At 42.3% G+C, this 19,030-nt stretch overlaps 1 protein-coding gene across 4 annotated transcripts in view; it reads left to right on the forward strand.

The window, feature by feature from the left end:
* Ccdc146 (coiled-coil domain containing 146) overlaps positions 1 to 19,030 on the forward strand; it is a 154,870-nt gene that overhangs the window by 90,019 nt on the left and 45,821 nt on the right. For all 4 annotated transcript variants that reach the window (XM_059257215.1, XM_059257214.1, XM_059257213.1 and 1 more), the window contains 2 exons: positions 5,067 to 5,149; positions 7,481 to 7,690. In XM_059257215.1, coding sequence (XP_059113198.1) covers positions 5,067 to 5,149; positions 7,481 to 7,690 — 293 coding nt within the window. The remainder of the gene's footprint in view (positions 1 to 5,066; positions 5,150 to 7,480; positions 7,691 to 19,030) is intronic.

Genomic DNA, 19,030 nt, shown 5'->3' on the forward strand with positions numbered 1-19,030 from the left:
CTTACAACCCAGAGACCATTTCAGCATCTTGGTTTGAGCTCTGCCATACACTCAAATGTAAAATCAGATCCTGTTCCACGTGAAGAACTTACCTTCCAGCTAAGATGTCTCGGCTTCACTTTGTGCACCCCCGCCACACACACACACCAGGCCTGAAATCGGCCGTTTTCTTGACATTTACTTGCTTCTTTTAGTGGAAGTAACATTAAAGAATAGGTTATGGATGTTAGGAAGAACTTGTTGCTAACGTGGCATTGATACTAGCTAGACCTTGTTAATATACAAAGGATTTAAAACTAATAGCAATATATTTGTACTTGATTTTTTTATTAAACTGTACTAATTTCTTGGGCTTTTACAGTTGCGCATCTTTCTTTCATATTGGAAATCTTGAATTCCCACTTGTGTTTTTGTTTTACTGAGTCAGAATACACATAGCATGAAATGTACTCCAGTGAATTTTAGTATATGTACACAGTTGTATTATCAGCAGGTTCTAATTTTAAAATATTTCCACTATACCAAAAATAAATAATCTACACTACTCCTCTTGGCTGCCATATCTACACAATCACTAAATCTGTTTTGTTTGAGTAGATTTGCCTGTGCAAGACAAACACAGAACGTAGCCTTTTGTGTCTGCGCATTCATGGTTCTAATGAGTGCAAGCTCATCCTTGCTGTAACAAGTGTCAGGACGCCTTTCCTTTTAAACTGTAGAATAATACTACATTGTATGGACGTTCATTTTGTTTTCCCATTCATTCATCAATTGATGGGTGTCAGTGTTTATAAAGGTCTTTTTACATTTTGTATGTAGAGTATTTGTCTACATGTTTATGTGTACACCACGTGTGTGCAGCGCCCCCAGAGGCCAGAAACCAATGTTAGGTTTCCAGGAACTGGGGTTAAAGCTTGTTGTGTGTGATGGAGGAGGTGCTAGGAACTGAATCTGAGTCCTCACACAAAAGCAGCAAGTGTTTTTAACAGCCGAGACATCTTCCCAGCCCCTAAATTGTTTCTTCTAAAACTGCTATAAATGATGCTGCTGTAAACATCTGTGTCCAAGTTTTTACATGAGCCTGTGTTTTCCATTTGCTTGGGCACACTTCACTCTTTCCTGTGCTTTTGAGTTTCTGTCTGATAGCATGACCTTTCCAGCCTAGAGAACCGCATTTCATGTGCAGCAGACCTCCTACTATTATTCTCTCTACTGTGGGTTATCTTGGCATGCCTTTGTGCTCCCTTTACTTTTGATAGAGAGCTTAGTTGACCAATGGTTGCTTTCTTTCTTTTTTAAAATCACTCTGACTATGCCATCTCTACTATTCACTGGCTTCTGTTGTGAAAAGTCACCCATTCACAATGAGTTACATTTAAATTTGTTGCTTTTCTTGTTGCTTTCAAGACTTTCCTCTTTATCTTTGACTTTCAGCAGCCTCATGAAGTGTGTGGATGTATCAGTGTCCACTGTAATTCTTCAGGGCCCTTTTCTGCCTCTACTGGTATCACAGAGTTCTCAGCCTCCTCCTGTAGCCCTTGTGGTATCTATCATTGTTGACATATCCAGGGCAAGGACATGTAAAATCAAAGCCTGTATTATATTTAAGGTGGCACTTGAGTATAAGCTAAGATGTTTAGGGTAGTGAGGAAAGAGCCTCCAAAAGCCTGTTAAGCACATTTCACCTATTGGTTTAAAAAACAAGGTCTATGAGTATTGGTATCCAGCTGAGCCCTCATGAAAGACCCCCAACACTTTCACAAGGCTCTGGTTCATGATGTGTTTAACATTTTCTATCATGGCTTAGATTAGAAAGACCATACAGCTTATCTATGTGGACTCAGACTCTTGTGTTTTACCAGTGATTTCATTCACTTGCTAATGAGCATAAACATTACTGAGCACCAATGACATGCTTGGAACTCTTTGGTGAGGAATACAGTGAAGAACAAGGCAATCCAGGCTCCTTCCTTATGAGACTTACACACTAGTCAGGGAAGACAAAAATCAATCACACAAATGTATTACAGATCATAGTGTGTTACATTTGATCAAATACAGAGTTCTGGAAGCAGGAGGATTGGTAAGTCAAGAGTGCCTTTCATAAAGCAGTATTTAGACCAAGGTATGAGAAAGAGTTGGAGTGAAGAAAGGGAGTGAAAAATGGTCAAAGAGACACCGTGGAGAAGGAACTAGATCTGTGAGACAGTGATGGTCTGAATGAAAATGGCCCCTGGAGGTGCTTATCTTTGCATGCTTAGTTGCCAGTTGATGAACTGTTTGGAAAGGAGTAGGAGGTGTGACCTTGTTGGAGGAGGTGTGTCATTAGGACTTGGCTTCTAGGATTCAAAAGTCCATGCCAGACCTAGTCTGTCTCTCTGTCTCTGTTTCTCTTTCTGTTTCTCTGTCTGTCTGTCTGTCTCTTGCCTGCTGCCTGTGGATCAGGATATAAAGCTCTCAGCTACTGCTATAGCACCAGGCCTGTCTCCTTCCCACTATGATAATAGTGGACTCACCTTCTGAAACTGTAAGCAAGGCTCCAGTTAAATATTTTCCTTTATAAGAGTTGCCATGATCATGGTGTCTCTTCACAGCAATAGAACCATAACTAATACAGAGATTATGGAAATTAAAGGCAGCCAGTGTGCCAGAAGACTAGAAGCTTGAAAAGATGCTGAGAAACACCCTGGAAGAAAAGCAGGGCCATGTAGGGCCTCCGAGTCTTGAATCCCATGGGTCTTGAATTTTATTCTGTGTGCTGGTTAGTCAACTTATGTCAACTTGACACAACTAGACTCATCTGAGAGGAAGTAACCCCAACTGAGAAAATGCTTTGGTAGGTCAGCCTGTAGGGCAGTGGTTCTCAACCTTCCTAATGCTTTGACCCTTTAGTGCAGTTCCTCATGTTGTGGTGACCCCCAACCATAAAATCATTTTTGTTGCTACTTTATAACTGTAATTTTGCTACTGTTATGAATCATAATGTAAATATCTGTGTTTTCCAATGGTTTTAGGCAACCCCTGTGAAGGCATCATTCCACCCCTCAAGGGGTTATAACCCACAGGTTGAGAACTGCTGCTTTAGGGCATTTTAAACTAGTGATTGAAGGAGGAGGGCCCAACCCATTATGGAAGTTATCACCTCTAGGCTGGTGGTCCTGGATTTTATATGAAATAATGCTGAGCAAGCCAGTTAGTAGCACACTCCACAGCCTCTGCATCAGCTCCTACCCCCAGGTTCCTGTCCTGCTTGAGTTCCTGCCCTGACTTCCCTCAGTGATGGACTGTTACCTAGAAGTGTAAGCTGAACTACAGACCCCCACATTGCTTTTGGTCATGATATTTTATCACAGCAATAGAAAACCAACTAAGACATTCTACATGGTTTTGAGCACCCAGCACAACATGACTTTGTTTAACTTTTGAAAAGAATGACTATGAAAGATAATCAGGTGGGATCACTGAGTGGGACCAGGAGAGGGAGAGCAAGAGGAAGAAGAGGCAAGTAAAAGGTTTTGTAGTCATCCAACTAAGAGATGGTGTGACTTGGCCTAGTAGAATAAGGAAAGAGGAAAGTGGGTGGACTGAAAAACATAAATCTTTAGTTCTACCCTATGGTACCAAATTATTAACATCTATAATTCAATCACAAATTTCTCATTGTGTTATTATTTTAACAAGATAAAGCTTTAGTAATTGATATTATATTATGATATTTATTAACTAATTATTCCTCTTCTCAGAGAGTAAATCAGATATGTTTTATCAGAAATAAAAAAGAACAAATAGAGCTCATGGAACCCCATGGAAGAGGGGGATGAAAAATTGTAGAAGCCAGAGGAGGGGAGGACACCAGGAGAACATGGCCCACAGAATCAACTAAGCAGGGCTCGCAGAGACTGAAATAGCAATCATATGGCCTGCATGAGTCTGCACTAGGTCCTATATATATTATGGTTGTTTAGCTTGGGTTTTTTGTGGGACTCCTAACAGTGGGAATGTTGCCAAAACTGACTCTTTTGCCTACTCTTGGGACCTTTTCTTCCTACTGGGTTGCTTTGCCCAGCCTTGATATGGGTTTGTACCTAGTCTTGTAGCATCTTGTTATGTTCGGTGAGGAGCAGTGGATCTGGGGAAAAGGGGGATGGGGGAGGGATGGAGGGAGGGGAGGCTGTGGTTGGGATGTGTTGTATTGAGAGAAGAATAAATAGAAAGAGAAAGGAAAAGAAAGGAAGGAAGGAAGGAAAGAAAGAAAGAAAGAAAGAAATGGGGGAGGGAAAAGAAGGGGAGGGAATTATCTGCAGAAATAGGAGAAAAGGTAACACTCAAGTGATTTATGTGTGTTCACAGAAATTGTAAAAGAAGATATGCTGTTAGCTTTAACAAGAGAGTTTGTGGGATTACTACATGAAAACACACTTTTTTATACTTGTTTATTTATATATACATGCATATGTAGACATTAAAAAACAGCTTGTAGGAAAAAAGGAACAAATGATACCCCATTATATAGATAGTGAACTTTGCCTTCAAGGACATTAGGCAAGGGGTGTGACTTTGGATTACTTTTTAAACTGGACTATAGAAGTGTAAGTCCTGATGGCTTTAACCAAAACCCTGGAGAGGTTCTTTTGCTAAGCTCTGGTTTCAGATGTTAGGGCATTTCTGAGAATGGAGTGACTGGTGGATGACCCTTTCTCAGAAGATGCACAGTGGTTATCTTTTCTCCACTTACAGGTGGCTGTCCTGGTAGTTCACACTATTCAAAATGATTGCTTAGCCCAGAAATAATTTTTAGAATAAGAAGATATTTAATTCTTTGTGTTTCTGAATAAAGAAATCATAGCCTGGAGAAGTTTAGAGACCTGTCCAAGAGCAAAGAGCTTACAAGAGGCAGACTGGGGCTACTGTGAATTCCCAGCAGCTGATGAAAGTGCCACACTGCTGCACATGTAACTGTTCTAATGCTTAGCTGGAAGATTTTAGAAGAACACACGAGACCTTTTACCTCCTCCATAGGCATAAGGACAGTGACGGCTAACAGAAACCTATGTTCTCTTTACTAGTTGCATTCTATGGGAAAGCTTCCTGGAACCAGAATGGCAGAGTTGAAAGCCAAGTACACCTTGCTGCACGACACGGTGGTGAGGTATGCTATCCGCCAGTGCAGAGATACCTTATGTCGTCTCCTTGCGTCCCACGTATAATGAATGGGACTTCTCTTAACTTTTGTTCCCTCCAAATGTGGAGTCTGAGGCAAGGATCAGAGTTCAAGTGGCTTTAGAGATGATTAGGGAAGACACTGTAAGTGAGTAGGGAAGTGATACTGAAAAGGAAGAATCTAGATGGGGTGGGGTCATCTGTGGTTCATGCTGTGGGCAGCAGGGGCCCAGTCTTAGGGATTTACTGACTGAATATTTGGAACAATCTTAGCTCTGCCACCAAGAAGTGCCAAAGGCAGGGTATTTGCCTGCTTGTTTCCATCCCTCCTTAAGAATTGCTCCTGGAGAAGTTAGCTCTTGAACTTCCAGATGACAAGCATGTGCGTAGGGCCAGGAGTTCTCAGGCAGAGGGACCTGGGTGCTGATTTATGTGTGGTGACTATCTATAGAAGACACTTGGGAGAAGAGGGTTTGGTGGAACACTGAAAGCATGTGCATTCCTGCAGGACCCCTCCCCAGCTGTCACTCAGAAGTAGAGATTCTGTGACAGCTCAGACTTGGACCTAAGACTTCCATCTGTACTGCTCACTACCTCCTCCTATCCCAGCCTACTCTCTGCAGCTAAGTCCAGGCCAGCAGACTAGGTGTCCACAGAATAAGTCAGCAGCTTTGCCCAGAGTCTATTTGCCACTGGGAATTGAAGCCATCTGAGGAACTCAGTAACAAATACCAGTGGTATCTTCTGCTTCCAGGTTGTGTTGTGAAAGAGCCACTTCCCTTCTGCTAGTCACATTTTATCTCATCTTTACTCCTTACTTCCTTCTCTACCCATTACAAAACCCACCACTCTGTCTCAAGCCCACAGGGAAGCATGAAGAAGCAGACTCTATACTTTCGCTCTTGAGGCTGCAGGCAGGCAGATGTGGGTTGGAGGTACTGAACTGACATTGACTGAGTTTTCCACGAAGACTACATCGGAAGTTAAACTCTCTTTTATTGACACTGTATGTCAAGAGCGTTTGTGTAAACTGCACTTACATTCTGACTGGGAGCTAACTGCTCAACTGCCTCCTTTCTGTGTGAAAGGGCACTGTGGCCTGATCCAACACTGACAGCTCATGCCAGATGAACAGCAAGCTTGTTAACATACAAGAACACTGAAGCATAAGAGAATAACTCCCATTTCCATTCCTGGAAATTGGAGGTGTTCACATCAGCATCACTCTGCTTGCTCTCTGGCACCTACCGTAGTTACTGGAACGTATTATGTTCCAATAAATGTGTGGCTGGATGCCACTGAACACATGACCCGTAAAGCCTGGGAACGTAGGGGGAGCCAGTCACCTCATCTGAGACAGGCTCGACCGGGTTATGGGGCATCTCTGCAAATGAGTGAAAACCCAGAGGCTTTTCTTGGTAAGGAAATGTAATGGAGTACACACATAGAGAGTGCTGGGTTTAAAACCGAAAACAGCAAAGGCTTGCCTCTGAATTCAGGGTGGGGGGTCGCTAATGTGAGGGCATCTGGACAGATAAGTCATGTCTAGTAGAAGTTGAGCCAGTGCTAGCTCGTAGCATGCATGAGTTCTAGAATATTCTTGGGGATATTTCAAGTACACTTTCTGTGTCTATCCAGATCTGCCTGTAGCAGAGGTGTAACCACTTCACTAGATAGCCCACAGAATACAACTGGGGATGTAGGAATCCTTCTTTCACAGAATACAACTGGGGATGTAGGAATTCTTCTTTTACAGAATACAACTGGGGATGTAGGAATCCTTCTTTCTGTGATGTTTAAGTCTCGTTCTAGACAGGCATCAGGGTAGAATTTAAAACTGATTAATTAATGTCCATAATTTTATAGGAGAATGTTCCTGGTTTCCCAGTAGTGGTCATTAGAGGAGTGCTTGATGTCTTAGGGGAGAAGATGTTGGCGTAGTCACATTCAGAAAAGAAGACACCAAGAAAAATAGGTTGCTGGGGCTGTTCAGGGGCCTGCTTTCCTCTCTTCACTCCCCTTCCTTGGAAGTCCTGGTCTTCCTTCCGAGTCAGAGGGGATATCCCGGTCCCTTGGTTGTCCCCAGTGTCTGGAGCTAGACACCTCTGGAGGTACTCGTGACCAGGCCCTGCAGCTGGCTGAGTGTATCCCGTCTCCCTGCTAGAGGGTGGGCAGCCTCATTCATTACAGCGCTGAGACTTGGCCCTGGCATGGGGGCCAGCTGTGACATGCTCCCACCCTACCCCAGACCCTCTCAGGAATAAGGGGGGTCCTGAGGATGTGCACTCCCTCTCTGTCAATGTCTTTCCCTGTAACCCAGCACACAAGAGTCAGAGGTGCAGCTGCTGCAGAATGCCAAGAACTTCACGGAGCAGATCCAGCAGCAACTGGTCCGCCTGCAGCAAGCAGATGACTTCCCCAACGTCTTCTCCACTGAGGTCTGCAAACTGAGGGAGCAACTGCTCAAGTACCAGAATGAATATGCCGCAGTGCAAGAAAGGGAGTACCACAACCAGTACAGGCTGAACAGGTGAGTTCCCAGCGCCTGGAGCCGGTTCCACAGCGGTGCAGGCCCACTGGGTGAGGTCCACAGAGGTGTGGGCCCACTGGGTGTGGTCCACAGCGGTGCGGGCCCACTGGGTGAGGTCCACAGCGGTGCGGGCCCACTGGGTGTGGTCCACAGCGGTGCGGGCCCACTGGGTGAGGTCCACAGCGGTGCGGGCCCACTGGGTGTGGTCCACAGAGGTGCGGGCCCACTGGGTTTGGTCCACAGAGGTGCGGGCCCACTGGGTGTGGTCCACAGAGGTGCGGGCCCACTGGGTGTGGTCCACAGAGGTGCGGGCCCACTGGGTGAGGCCCACAGAGGTGCGGGCCCACTGGGTGAGGTCCACAGAGGTGCGGGCCCACTGGGTGAGTTCCACAGAGCTGTAGGCTGACTAGGTGAGGTCCACAGAGGTGCAGGCTGACTAGGTGAGTTCCACAGAGGTGCGGGCCCACTAGGTGAGGTCCACAGAGGTGCAGGCCCACTGGGTGAGGTCCACAGAGGTGCGGGCTGACTAGGTGAGGTCCACAGTGGTGCAGGCTGTTTGCACATGACAAGTTAAGTTGGGAAGGTGTTCAGGTACAAGGAGGATGACCTAATAACTACAAGCCCCGCCCCCCCGCCCCCCCCCCCCCCCCCCCCGCAGTTTCCCCTTGATTCCCAGCATTAAAAGATCACACAAGTGCTGCAAAAGTAAGTCTGGTGACAGAAATCCCTGCCGTGTTTTCTGGGTGTCAGGGACTCCAGAGCTTTGGAGGCTGCTGCCAAAAAACACACTACACAGAGCAAGGCCTTGTGGCTTCTTCTGTCTCCCTGCCTTTCCTACACAGAGCAAGGACTTGGTGGCCTCTTTTGCTCCCCTGTCCTTCCTCTGCTCGCTCTCTCTCTCTCTCTCTCTCTCTCTCTCTCTCTCTCTCTCTCTCTCTCTCTCTCTCCCCCCCCCCCACCTCTCTCCCTGTGGTTCCTGACAGCCACATCACCGTTGCCTGGCACCCAGGTCACATCTCCCTCACTTCTTTCTTCTAACACAGCAGGAACAGAACTGTGTATTCAGCCTTTGTCCTGTCACCAAAGAAGAAGTTTAGCAGATTCTTTCTCTTACTCAGGACTCATTTAGTGAAGCCTGGCAGGTACTGGCAGGAGGGGAACCCATTCCCTGCCTCTCCTGTTCCCTGTGGGAGTTCAGCATGTCCCTCTGTCTAGGGCTGCCTGTGATTGTAGTTTTGAGGTGTGCTGTGCCTGGGTCCTGGGAAAAAGCCAAACCTGTCCTCCTGGACTCTGTTACCATTTAAGGTGGGAGGGCTTTGGCATTTTTAGCAGTATGTAGAATGCAGACAGTGCAAACATAATTCAGCTCTGCCTAGAGATGACAAATGCCTGAGCAGCCTCCGGAAAACCGTGTGGCCCCTGGGTCTTGAGCTCTTCCCTTGTGGCTTTTTTTTTTTTTTTTTTTTTTTTTCAGCTGAGGAATAGATAAAGAGGGCAGTTTAGTGAAGAGAATTCTATTCAGAGAGAAGAAAAGCCAGGCATCTTTTTCCATGTGTCTTTCAGTCTAAAGTCATTTCAGACTCTCCAGCGAGCTATAAAAAGAAAGAAAGCCCAGCTATTTCTGTAAGCACTTGCTCTTTCAGCTGAAAACAAGAACGGAATTAAAACAATTGGTGGTTGTTCATTAGTGTTGCAAATAGGAATTCGTGACATTTTGTGAGAGGGTATGAAGCACATAAGTCAGCTGATCTTTAAATTGTTTAAAATTTCCAAGTATTCTTGCCAAGAAGGAAGAAGGGACAGGGTGGGGGGAGAACTCTTGCCTTTTAGGTATAGACAGGCAAATTGTTCACCAAGTTCCACAGGATAGGGAAGGGACAGTGTGTGGTGACTTACACCAAATGAGAACAGTCAAAACCATGGGACACTTTACACTGAGCAGATTCCCTGTATCCTATCCTCAAATATCAAGAGCTCAGGAATTAATACACTCATTTTTATAAAAATTCATTTTGCTACCAAAGGGATTCCAGGGAAGAATAATGGGTTTTGCATTTCATTGCCTTCACACGTTTGATATTCCATGGTACAGAAATAAATCCACTCAGTACTCCCAGGGGGGAAAGTAGGGATTTCCATCCACTGATAAAAATAAATGAAGCCAATGAGAGAAAGCTATTCATCCAAATATACAGACGATATTTGTCAGTACAGCACAGTAAACTCTCATTGTATCCAGTGCCTAAATAATAGAAGCCCAAGTTGTCAACACCCTCCACCCCAGTGTCTTCAGGAACTTCCGAATCACTGGTGACTGGCAAGAACATCATCAAGTTCCTTTTAATTTGGCTGGTCTCCTATTTGCTGCTGCCATTGCCTCTCCCCTGCTCCTCCTCCTCCCAGAGATCTGCCTCTCTCCCCACCCCTCCTCCTAGAGATCTGCCTCTGCCTCCAAGGTAAATTAAACTAAAGGCATGGGCCACCACACCCAGCAAATTCTGTTGTCACACAAAATAAGGTTTTTAATAGATGCTAATGGTCTGTAAAATTATTTGATTAGTTAACAACTGAATATGTGTTCCACAGTTTTAGTTTAGGGCTCACACTCACTAATAATCTCTTGATAAATATACACCTCAAGAAGAAAATGTAGAACATATTTAAGTGAGCTAAGCAAATATAGATTAAATAATGAAGTAGTTAGATACATACTCAGGGAACTTATTTTTTCACCAAGGAAGTCATTATTTTTCTGAAAGCTTTCTCTGATAAAGGCTTTTCGATATTCCCTTCAGTCTTTGCCTTTCCTGTTACGTTTTCATGGTTTCCCTGTTTTCCACTAATTCCCAAAATTTGGGCAGTAAGTATATCGTGTCTCTTGGGCTAACTCTGACATATTCTGACAAGCCTTGGTCAGCTGGGAACAAGGCCATGGTTAGTGTCATCTGTCATGGTGTGGACATAGAGAGTGGTGACACTCCTGCTGAGCATGTGCAGGGATGTCCTCGTTGACTCTCGGGGACTGGTTCTTCTAATCCCTGTTGCTGCCCACATAGGCTCTTTACACATTTTCTGTTCTTGGTCCAATAAAGACATCAAAGTAGAAACCCAGGAATGAACCCATCAGTAAGAATGTGATACAGGAATGTTGGGGTGTCTTCCAGAGTGCTCGAGCCTCTTGGCTCTTTGGTGAGCTCAGCTCAGAAGTCAGGGTGCCAGGAGCTCCTGGCCACATGAACTTTCAATGCGTCAGCAGCCTGTGGGTTTTTGTCTCACAATTCGAAGATTAAATTCATAGATTCACAGGTGGGAACTTAAGATGGACAGAGCAGAGCTCTTGTGTAGCAGGAGGCTCCCCGGAACTAGGAGGCCATCAAGCTGCCAGTCTGGAGGCTTTTAAAGGATTTATGCAGACCTGGGGTGAGATACATTCGTGATCTGCTGGAAACCATGTTGATGGGATCCTGGCTGCCACCAACTGCTATGAGGAGGGAAGCTTCTTTTGTATCGACGGGAGACATTGTGTGCCAACCTCCCCCCTCCCTTCCAAAAGGAAAAAGAAACAGTCCAGACATGAAGCTACTGAAGAGAGTCCTTGAAAGTTCTGTTAGTGATGCTGAAGTGTTGCTCTTCACAGTTGGTGGCTTCTAGCAGGGGTGGGGCAGGGAGATCTCAGTTGTCTTTAAGGGTCTGGCCACTGCGAGTGTGACCATGCTCCAGTGAGTGTATGGGCAACACAAATTGGACTTGGTGTTTTTTTTCTTTTCTTTTTTGGGGGGTTTGGATGGGTACAAGGGTGGGAGGATGGGCTTGGAAGGAATGGGAAGCAAGTGTGATCAGGTTACATTGTATGAAATCCCCAAATAATTAATAAAAATATTATGTTTGGAAATTTTTTTTAAAAAGTACCTTATACCATTCAAACAAAACAAAATAAAACAAAAACATTTGATCTCAAAGTTAGTCTTAGCCCTGGCTGCATGCTAGACTGACCCAAGGATTCCCTCAAGATCAATCAGTCTGTGCTTGAACACCCCAAGGCCTGGCCTCTCACAGCGACCCACTCCAGCTTTGGAAAGGCCCCCACAGTGAGATGATTGTGGGTCCAGTTCAGAAACCTGCTTTCGCACTCCGGCCTGCCGTCCTTCCGCGGGTGTTTGTCCTCACCACGACTGCACTGCTGGGCTCCCCACTTCGTCCCTGAGCTTGTGCCCCTTAGGACCACAAACCTCCATGACATGGTTTCTGTCAGGGCCGTTTTGATGCTGAATGAGCTTTAATCCTAAAGAGCTTTGATACAGAAGCCTCCTTCAGTGGGGAAGCTGAGAAAAAAATCAGATTGAAATTTGAATATGAGTGTAAAAGGTTAAGAGTTAATATATACCATAATGTATGGCATATATTATACCAAAAAGAGTCTTGTCCTAGTAATGCCATGCAAAAATGAAAATCTAAAAGAAGAAAGATGGATGAAATATAATTTTTCAACATTGTGACATTATTTATAAATGCGAAAATTTGAAGTCTTCTGAATTTTTGAAAAATGGTAGAGTCTTTCAGCATATTGCACTCCAGAGGTGCCTGGCACCAAAAAGGTCTGGAGTCCCTGACTGGACTTGGGAAAGAATACTTATGTCCATTTCTTCATTTGTACAACAAATATAAAACCATTATAGCAAGACTGTGAAGTGTAGAAATGTGTGTGAAGATTCCTGCACATAGTAGACCCAGTGTGTGGTAAATAATATTTAGAATTATTTTATTGTATTACTTAATCCCAATAGAAACCCTTGAAAATAATTATTCAATTACTAGTTGTGGGATCTGTTTAGCAACTAGGAAAGCATTATAGTAACTCATATAAAAATAAACTTAGCCATGCCTACATCGTTAATATAATTTTACTAAGGGTATATGGAAAAATGAAATGACCATCCATGGGGTGAGATGTTAAGGTTATGATCTTTGAGAACAGAAGCATATACCTCTTAAAGGAAATAAAAGTCCATGCTTCTCAATGGGGTAATTCCATAGTAGAAATACAATTAGTTTTAACAGTCCTAGAAAATGAACCATTCTATGTTTTCTCAAAGAAAATGCTATTTTATATTTATCAAAAAGAAGACTACAAGCCTTTATCTCAATTTCATGTCACCACTGTTGCCTTTATCAGCAATAGGTGGCAGCACTCGACCACCCCCTGGTGGCAGTGTGCCCAAAGTGTAGTAACAGTGTAGGGGAAAGGAAATTCTAGAAGCCAAGTCATAACTACTCAAAACTGAAAAATTCAGCTTTAATCTGTGCTTGGAGCAACTAATTTCTATTAGGTTCAGTGTAAGATGCATTGTGAAACTATCATTAATTTATATCATTGTAATGAAATGTCCTAGAAATAAAACCTGATGTACAGATGTATACCTCCTTGATCTATTGACTGGTGGGATCTGCTTGATACAGCAGGACCAGTGCCCCTAATACTCCATTCACCCCAAAACCTCATCATATAGTTAAGTCTTCTGAAATGTTTTAAAGTTCATGCTGAGAAAATTTGGAAAATCTTAAAGCAAATTACTTGATCATTAAATGCAGAAAAATAAAAGAATCTGTGCAAAATAGAGCTCAAAACATGGTTGTTGAGGGAAGAAAGTAAGCAAATGGTTATATCAAACCTGCTGTTGTTATTTAATTTAGAATGTTTGGGCTAAAGCCTAACTAAAGCAATTTCCAAAATCTCATTTTTGTACCATGTCACCTCATCCCAACAGCTAAAGTAAAAAATACAAGTGCACTCATTTTCTGTATCATTCTTATCAACAGAACAAGTAACTGCTTGTTCTCATTCACCATCTGTACTTGCTAATGTTTTTATTGCTTTTTTATTTGTTAATCTCTAGACAGGTGAGCTATGCTCTATTGGAATTCAGTGAGGTCCTTGCTGACTTTCTGCTTTTGTCTGTCAATTTTGGAGAGATAAGTGTTGGGTCTTCAACTGTAATTGGAGATTATCTCTTTGAATCCAAAATCATAAGTTGGGAACCCTTGGGGGTCATGTCAGCTCTCAAAAAATTTATGAATTTGGAACATTTCAGAAGCTGGACTTTCAGATTAAAGATACTCAAACTTGGATGGTGGCCATGGCTTTTTATTAGCATTGGTGTGGCCTATCCATCATTTCATTTTAATTTATAAGTATGTAGAATGGGTTTCTATGGCTGGAGAGTATTTTCTGATTAAGAGTACTGGATGCTCTTCCAGAGAACCCAAGTTCAGTTCCCAGTACCCATATTGGGTCACTCACAACTACCTGTAACTCCAGCTCTAGGGGATCTGACACCCTCTTCTTACTTCTTTCTTTTTTTTTTTTTTTTTTTGGTTTTTCGAGACAGGGTTTCTCTGTGTAGCTTTGCGCCTGTCCTGGAACTCACTTGGTAGCCCAGGCTGGCCTCGAACTCACAGAGATCCACCTGGCTCTGCCTCCCGAGTGCTGGGATTAAAGGCGTGCGCCACCACCGCCCGGCCTCTTCTTACTTCTATGGGCACCCATGCACACATATGTGTACACACAGAGAGAGACATGTATATATACATAAATTAAAATGAATATTTAAAGTGAGTTTCTTATAGACAACCTATAGCAGGATCTAATTTTTTATCCATTCTTACAATCTGTGTTTTAATTGTCGTTAAGGTGATTGTTGATATGACTGAGTTAACATTTGTGATGATTAATCTTCATTGTCAACTTGAATCATTCAGAATCGCCTAGGAGACACACCATGTCTGTGATGGTGTTTCCTGAAAGGTGCCTGAATAATTTTTAAAAGGTGTTAGATATTGTTCTGGCTCTTGCTTCTCTGTAGATACCACATGCTTTCCTCCAATTTTATATAATCTTATTTTCCTCTTATCTTTAATTTTTCTGTAATTTATATTTGGTAGTTTGGGGTTCCCATCACTCAGGAGTCAGATGCAGGTGGATCTCTTTGAGTTCAAGGCTACCCTGGCCTGTGTAGCACATTCCTGGACAGCCAGGGTATAGGGAAACCCTATCTTTAAAAAACAAAAACAAAACAAAACAAAAAACGAGGAGAATACACCCCCTCCCCTGGGCTCCACACTAGGGCCCACAGCCCTGGCAGATTTAATGGAGGCCAGAGTGGTCTCTAGAGACCCCAGAGAAGACACTTCACCTCCTGCTAAACCCCTTTAAGCCTCTTCAACAAGCCCAAACTGAACACCCTCCCCAGGACTCCATATCCCTGCCTACTACTTTGGTAGAAGTCTTTGGCTTTATTAGAGGCCATGCCTGGATCTCGGGACCCCAAGCCTACAAACTCAGAAGCAGACTTCAGCTTTACTAGAGCACAGGTCAGATCTAGGGACCCCAGCCTTGGCAGCTATACTGGAGGCCAGGCTAGTCCTAGTGACCCCAGAGGCCAAACCAGATCTAGGGACCACAGACTGCACCCCCTACCCTGGGCTCCATATCTTGGTCTACAACTTTGGAAGAAGACTTCAGCTTTTCCAAAGGCCAGAAGACCAAAGAGGAAAGAGAAACCAAGGAATAAAACACCCATCTAACAAAGACAAATGCAGAAATCAACACCTAGACCTATAATCATCCCAAATCCAGATGCCTAAATACCAGTGTAAGAACACAATCAATAACAGAAAAAGCAATATGTAATCAACAGAGTCCAACTATACTACAACAGTAAGATCTGAACAATCCAACACAGCTGAATCACAAGAAAACAACCTTAAAATGAATTTATGAAGATGACCGAAGTCTTTAAAGAGGATATGCAAAAATCCCTTAAAGAAATTGAGGAAAAGACAAACAAAAAATTGGAAGAAATCAATAAATCCCTAAAAGCCAAGAAAAAACAAACAAACAAATGAAGGAAACTGTTCAAGACCTGAAAATGGAAATTGAAGCAATTAAGAAAACACAAATGGAGGGAATCTTGGAAATGGAAAATCTGGGTAAGCAAACAGGAACTACATCAACTGAATGCGAGAGATGGAAAAGAGAATCTCAGGCACTGAAGGCACAATAGAGGAAATAGATTCATAAGTCAAAGAAAATGTTATGTCTAAAAAATGCCTAAGACAAAACATCCAGAAAATCTGGGACACTATGAAAAGATTGAACATAAGAAAAATAGGAATACAGGAGAAGAAACCCAGCTCAGAAACACAGAGAATATATTTAACAAAATCATTAAAGAAAATTTTCCCAACCTAAAGAAAAACATGCCTATAAAGGTACAAGAAGCCTACAGACCACCAAAAAGATTGGATCAGAAAAGAAAGTCTCCTTGCCACATAGTAATCAAAACACTAAAAATACAGAGCAAAGAAAGAATATTAAAAGCAGCAAGGGGGAAAGGCCAAGTAACATATAAAGGCAGACCTATTAGAATCTAAGAAGAAAGCTGGTATAGCTATCCTAATATCTAACAAAATAGGCTTCCAACCAAAATTAATCAGAGGGATAGAGAAGGGCATTTCATGTTCATCAAAGGAAAACCACCAGGATGATGGATCAATTCTAAACATCTATGCCCCAAATGTAAGGGCACCCACATTTGTAAAAGAAACATTAATTAAGCTTAAATCACTTATAGAAACCAACAAAATAATAGTGGGAGAATTTAACATCCCACTCTCACCAATGGACAGGTCATCCACACAGAAACTAAACAAAGAAATAATAGAACTAACATGTTATGACTCAAATGGACCTAACAGATACCTACAAAACATTTCATCCAAACACAAAAGAGTATACCTTCTTCTCAGCACTTCATGGAACCTTCTCCAAAATTGATCATATACTGTGCCACAGAGCAAGCCTCAACAGATAAAAGAAAAATTTGAAATAACCCCCTTATTTTACCAGACCACCATAGATTAAAACCAGATTTAAACAACAACAGAAACAACAGAAAGCCTACAAACTCATGGAAACTGAACAACTCTCTACTGAGTTACCACTGGGTCAAGGAAGAAGGAAAGAAAGAAGTTAAAGACTTCCTAGAAGTCAATGAAAATGAATGTACAACAAACCCAAATTTATGAGACACAGTGAAAGTGGTGCTAAGCAGAAGTTCACAGCACTAATGCCTTCATGAAGAATTTGGAGAGATCTCATACTTGTTGTAGCAAGAATCTTAAAAGGTCTTATTAGTAAAAAACAAACCTGGAGCCAGGTACTGGGGTCAACACTTGGAAGATCAGAGAAGCAGAACAAGCCACAGCCACCTCACCTTGCCAATTCCTCAGCTGATCCTGTTTCCTCAGACTGGAAGCCTCTCAGTCCTCATCTGAATGGGTCTCAGCTGAACTGCTGCTCAAAAGCCTACAAGCTTAACCAGCTCTAGTTCCTGGTTTTCGTGCCTTATATACCTTTCTGCTTTCCGCCATCACTTCCTGGGATTAAAGGCTCTTGTCACCATGCCTGGCTCTTTCCAGTGTGGCTTTGAACTCAGAGATCCAGGCAGATCTCTGCCTCTGGAATGCTAGGGTTAAAGGCGTGTGCTACCACTGCCTAACCTCTATGTTTAATATTGTGGCTGTTCTGTTCTCTGACACCAGATAAGTTTATTAGGGTGCACAATATTTTGGGGAACACAATATCACCACAACTTGTGACTTGACAGCACACCTGAAAGCTCTAGAACAAAAGGAAGCAAATACACCAAGAGGAGTAGATGACAGGAAATGATCAAACTGAAATCAACAAAATAGAAACAAAGAGAACAATATAAAGAATCAATGAAATAGAGTTGGTTCTTCAAGAAAATCAACAAAATAGATAAATCCAAACTGACTAAACCTTAAACTATACTAACTCTTATCCAAACTAACTAAAAAGCAGAGAGATATCCAAATCAAAATCAGAAATGAAAAGGGGGACCTAACAACAAACTCCAAGGAAATCCAGAGAATCATTAGGCCATACTTCAAAAACCTGTACTTCACAAAATTGAAAAATCTAAAAGAATGGACAAATTTTTTGATAGATACCACCTACCAAAGTCAAATCAAGATGAGATAAACAACTTAAATAGACCAATAACCCCTAAGGAAATAGAAACAGTCATTAAAAGCCTCCCAACCAAAAGAAAGCCCAGGGCCAGACTGTTTAAGTGCAGAGTTCTACCAGACTTTCAAAGAAAACCTAATACCAATGCTCCTCAGATTATCCCATAAAATAGAAACAGAAGGAACATTGCCAAGTTCATTTTATGAGGTCATAGTCACCATGATACCAAATCACATAAAGACTCAACAAAGAAAGAGAATTACAGACCAATTTCCCTTGTGAACAGATGCAAAAATACTCAGTAAAATATTTGCAAACCAAATCAAGAACACGTCAAAAAGATCATCCACCATGATCAAGTAGGTTTCATTCCATAGAGGCAGGGATGGTTTAACATATGAAAATCTGTCCATGTAATCTACCATATAAACAAATTGAAAGAAAAACACACACACACAATCATCTCATTAGATGCTCAAAAAGTCTTTGACAAAATCCAACACCTCTTCAGGATAAAAGTCTTAGATAGATCAGGGATTCCAGGGACATAAATATAATAAAAGCAATATACAGCAAGCCAATAGCCATCATCAAATTAAATGATAGAAACTCAAAGCAATTCCACTGAAATCATAAATAAGATAAGGCTGTCCACTCTCTCCACATCTATTCAATATAGTACTTGAAGTTCTAGCTAGAGCAATAACACAACTAAAGGAGATCAAGAGGCTATAAATCAGTAAGGAAGAAGTCAAAGTATCACTATTCACAGAGGATATAATAGTATACATAAAAAATTCTACTAGGGAACTCCTACAGCTGATAAACACCTCTGGTGAAGTGGCTGGATACAAGATAAAGCCAAAAAAAAAAAAGAGAGAGAAAGAAAAATCAGTAGCCCTCCTATACACAAACAATACATAGTCTGAGAAAGAAATCATTAAAAAAAGACCCTTCACAAGAGCCCACAAATAATATAAAATATCTTGGCATAACTCTAACCAAGCAAGTCAAAGACCTATATGACAAGAACTTCAAGTCTTCAAAGAAAGAAATTGGAGAAGATATCAGAAGATGGAAAGATCTCCCATGCTCATGGATCACTAGGATCAAAACAGTAAAAATGGCATCCAACCAATAACAATCTACAAGTTCCATGAAATCCTCATTAAAATCCCAACACAATTCTTTGCCAACCTTGAAATAACAATACTCAACTTTCAACTTCATATGGAAAATCAAAAACCCTAGGATGCTGGAAGGCCTTGCTGGTCAAAGCTAGACAACAT

This window comes from Peromyscus eremicus, chromosome 3 (genome assembly GCF_949786415.1).
Source record: "Peromyscus eremicus chromosome 3, PerEre_H2_v1, whole genome shotgun sequence".
NCBI lineage: Eukaryota > Metazoa > Chordata > Mammalia > Rodentia > Cricetidae > Peromyscus > Peromyscus eremicus.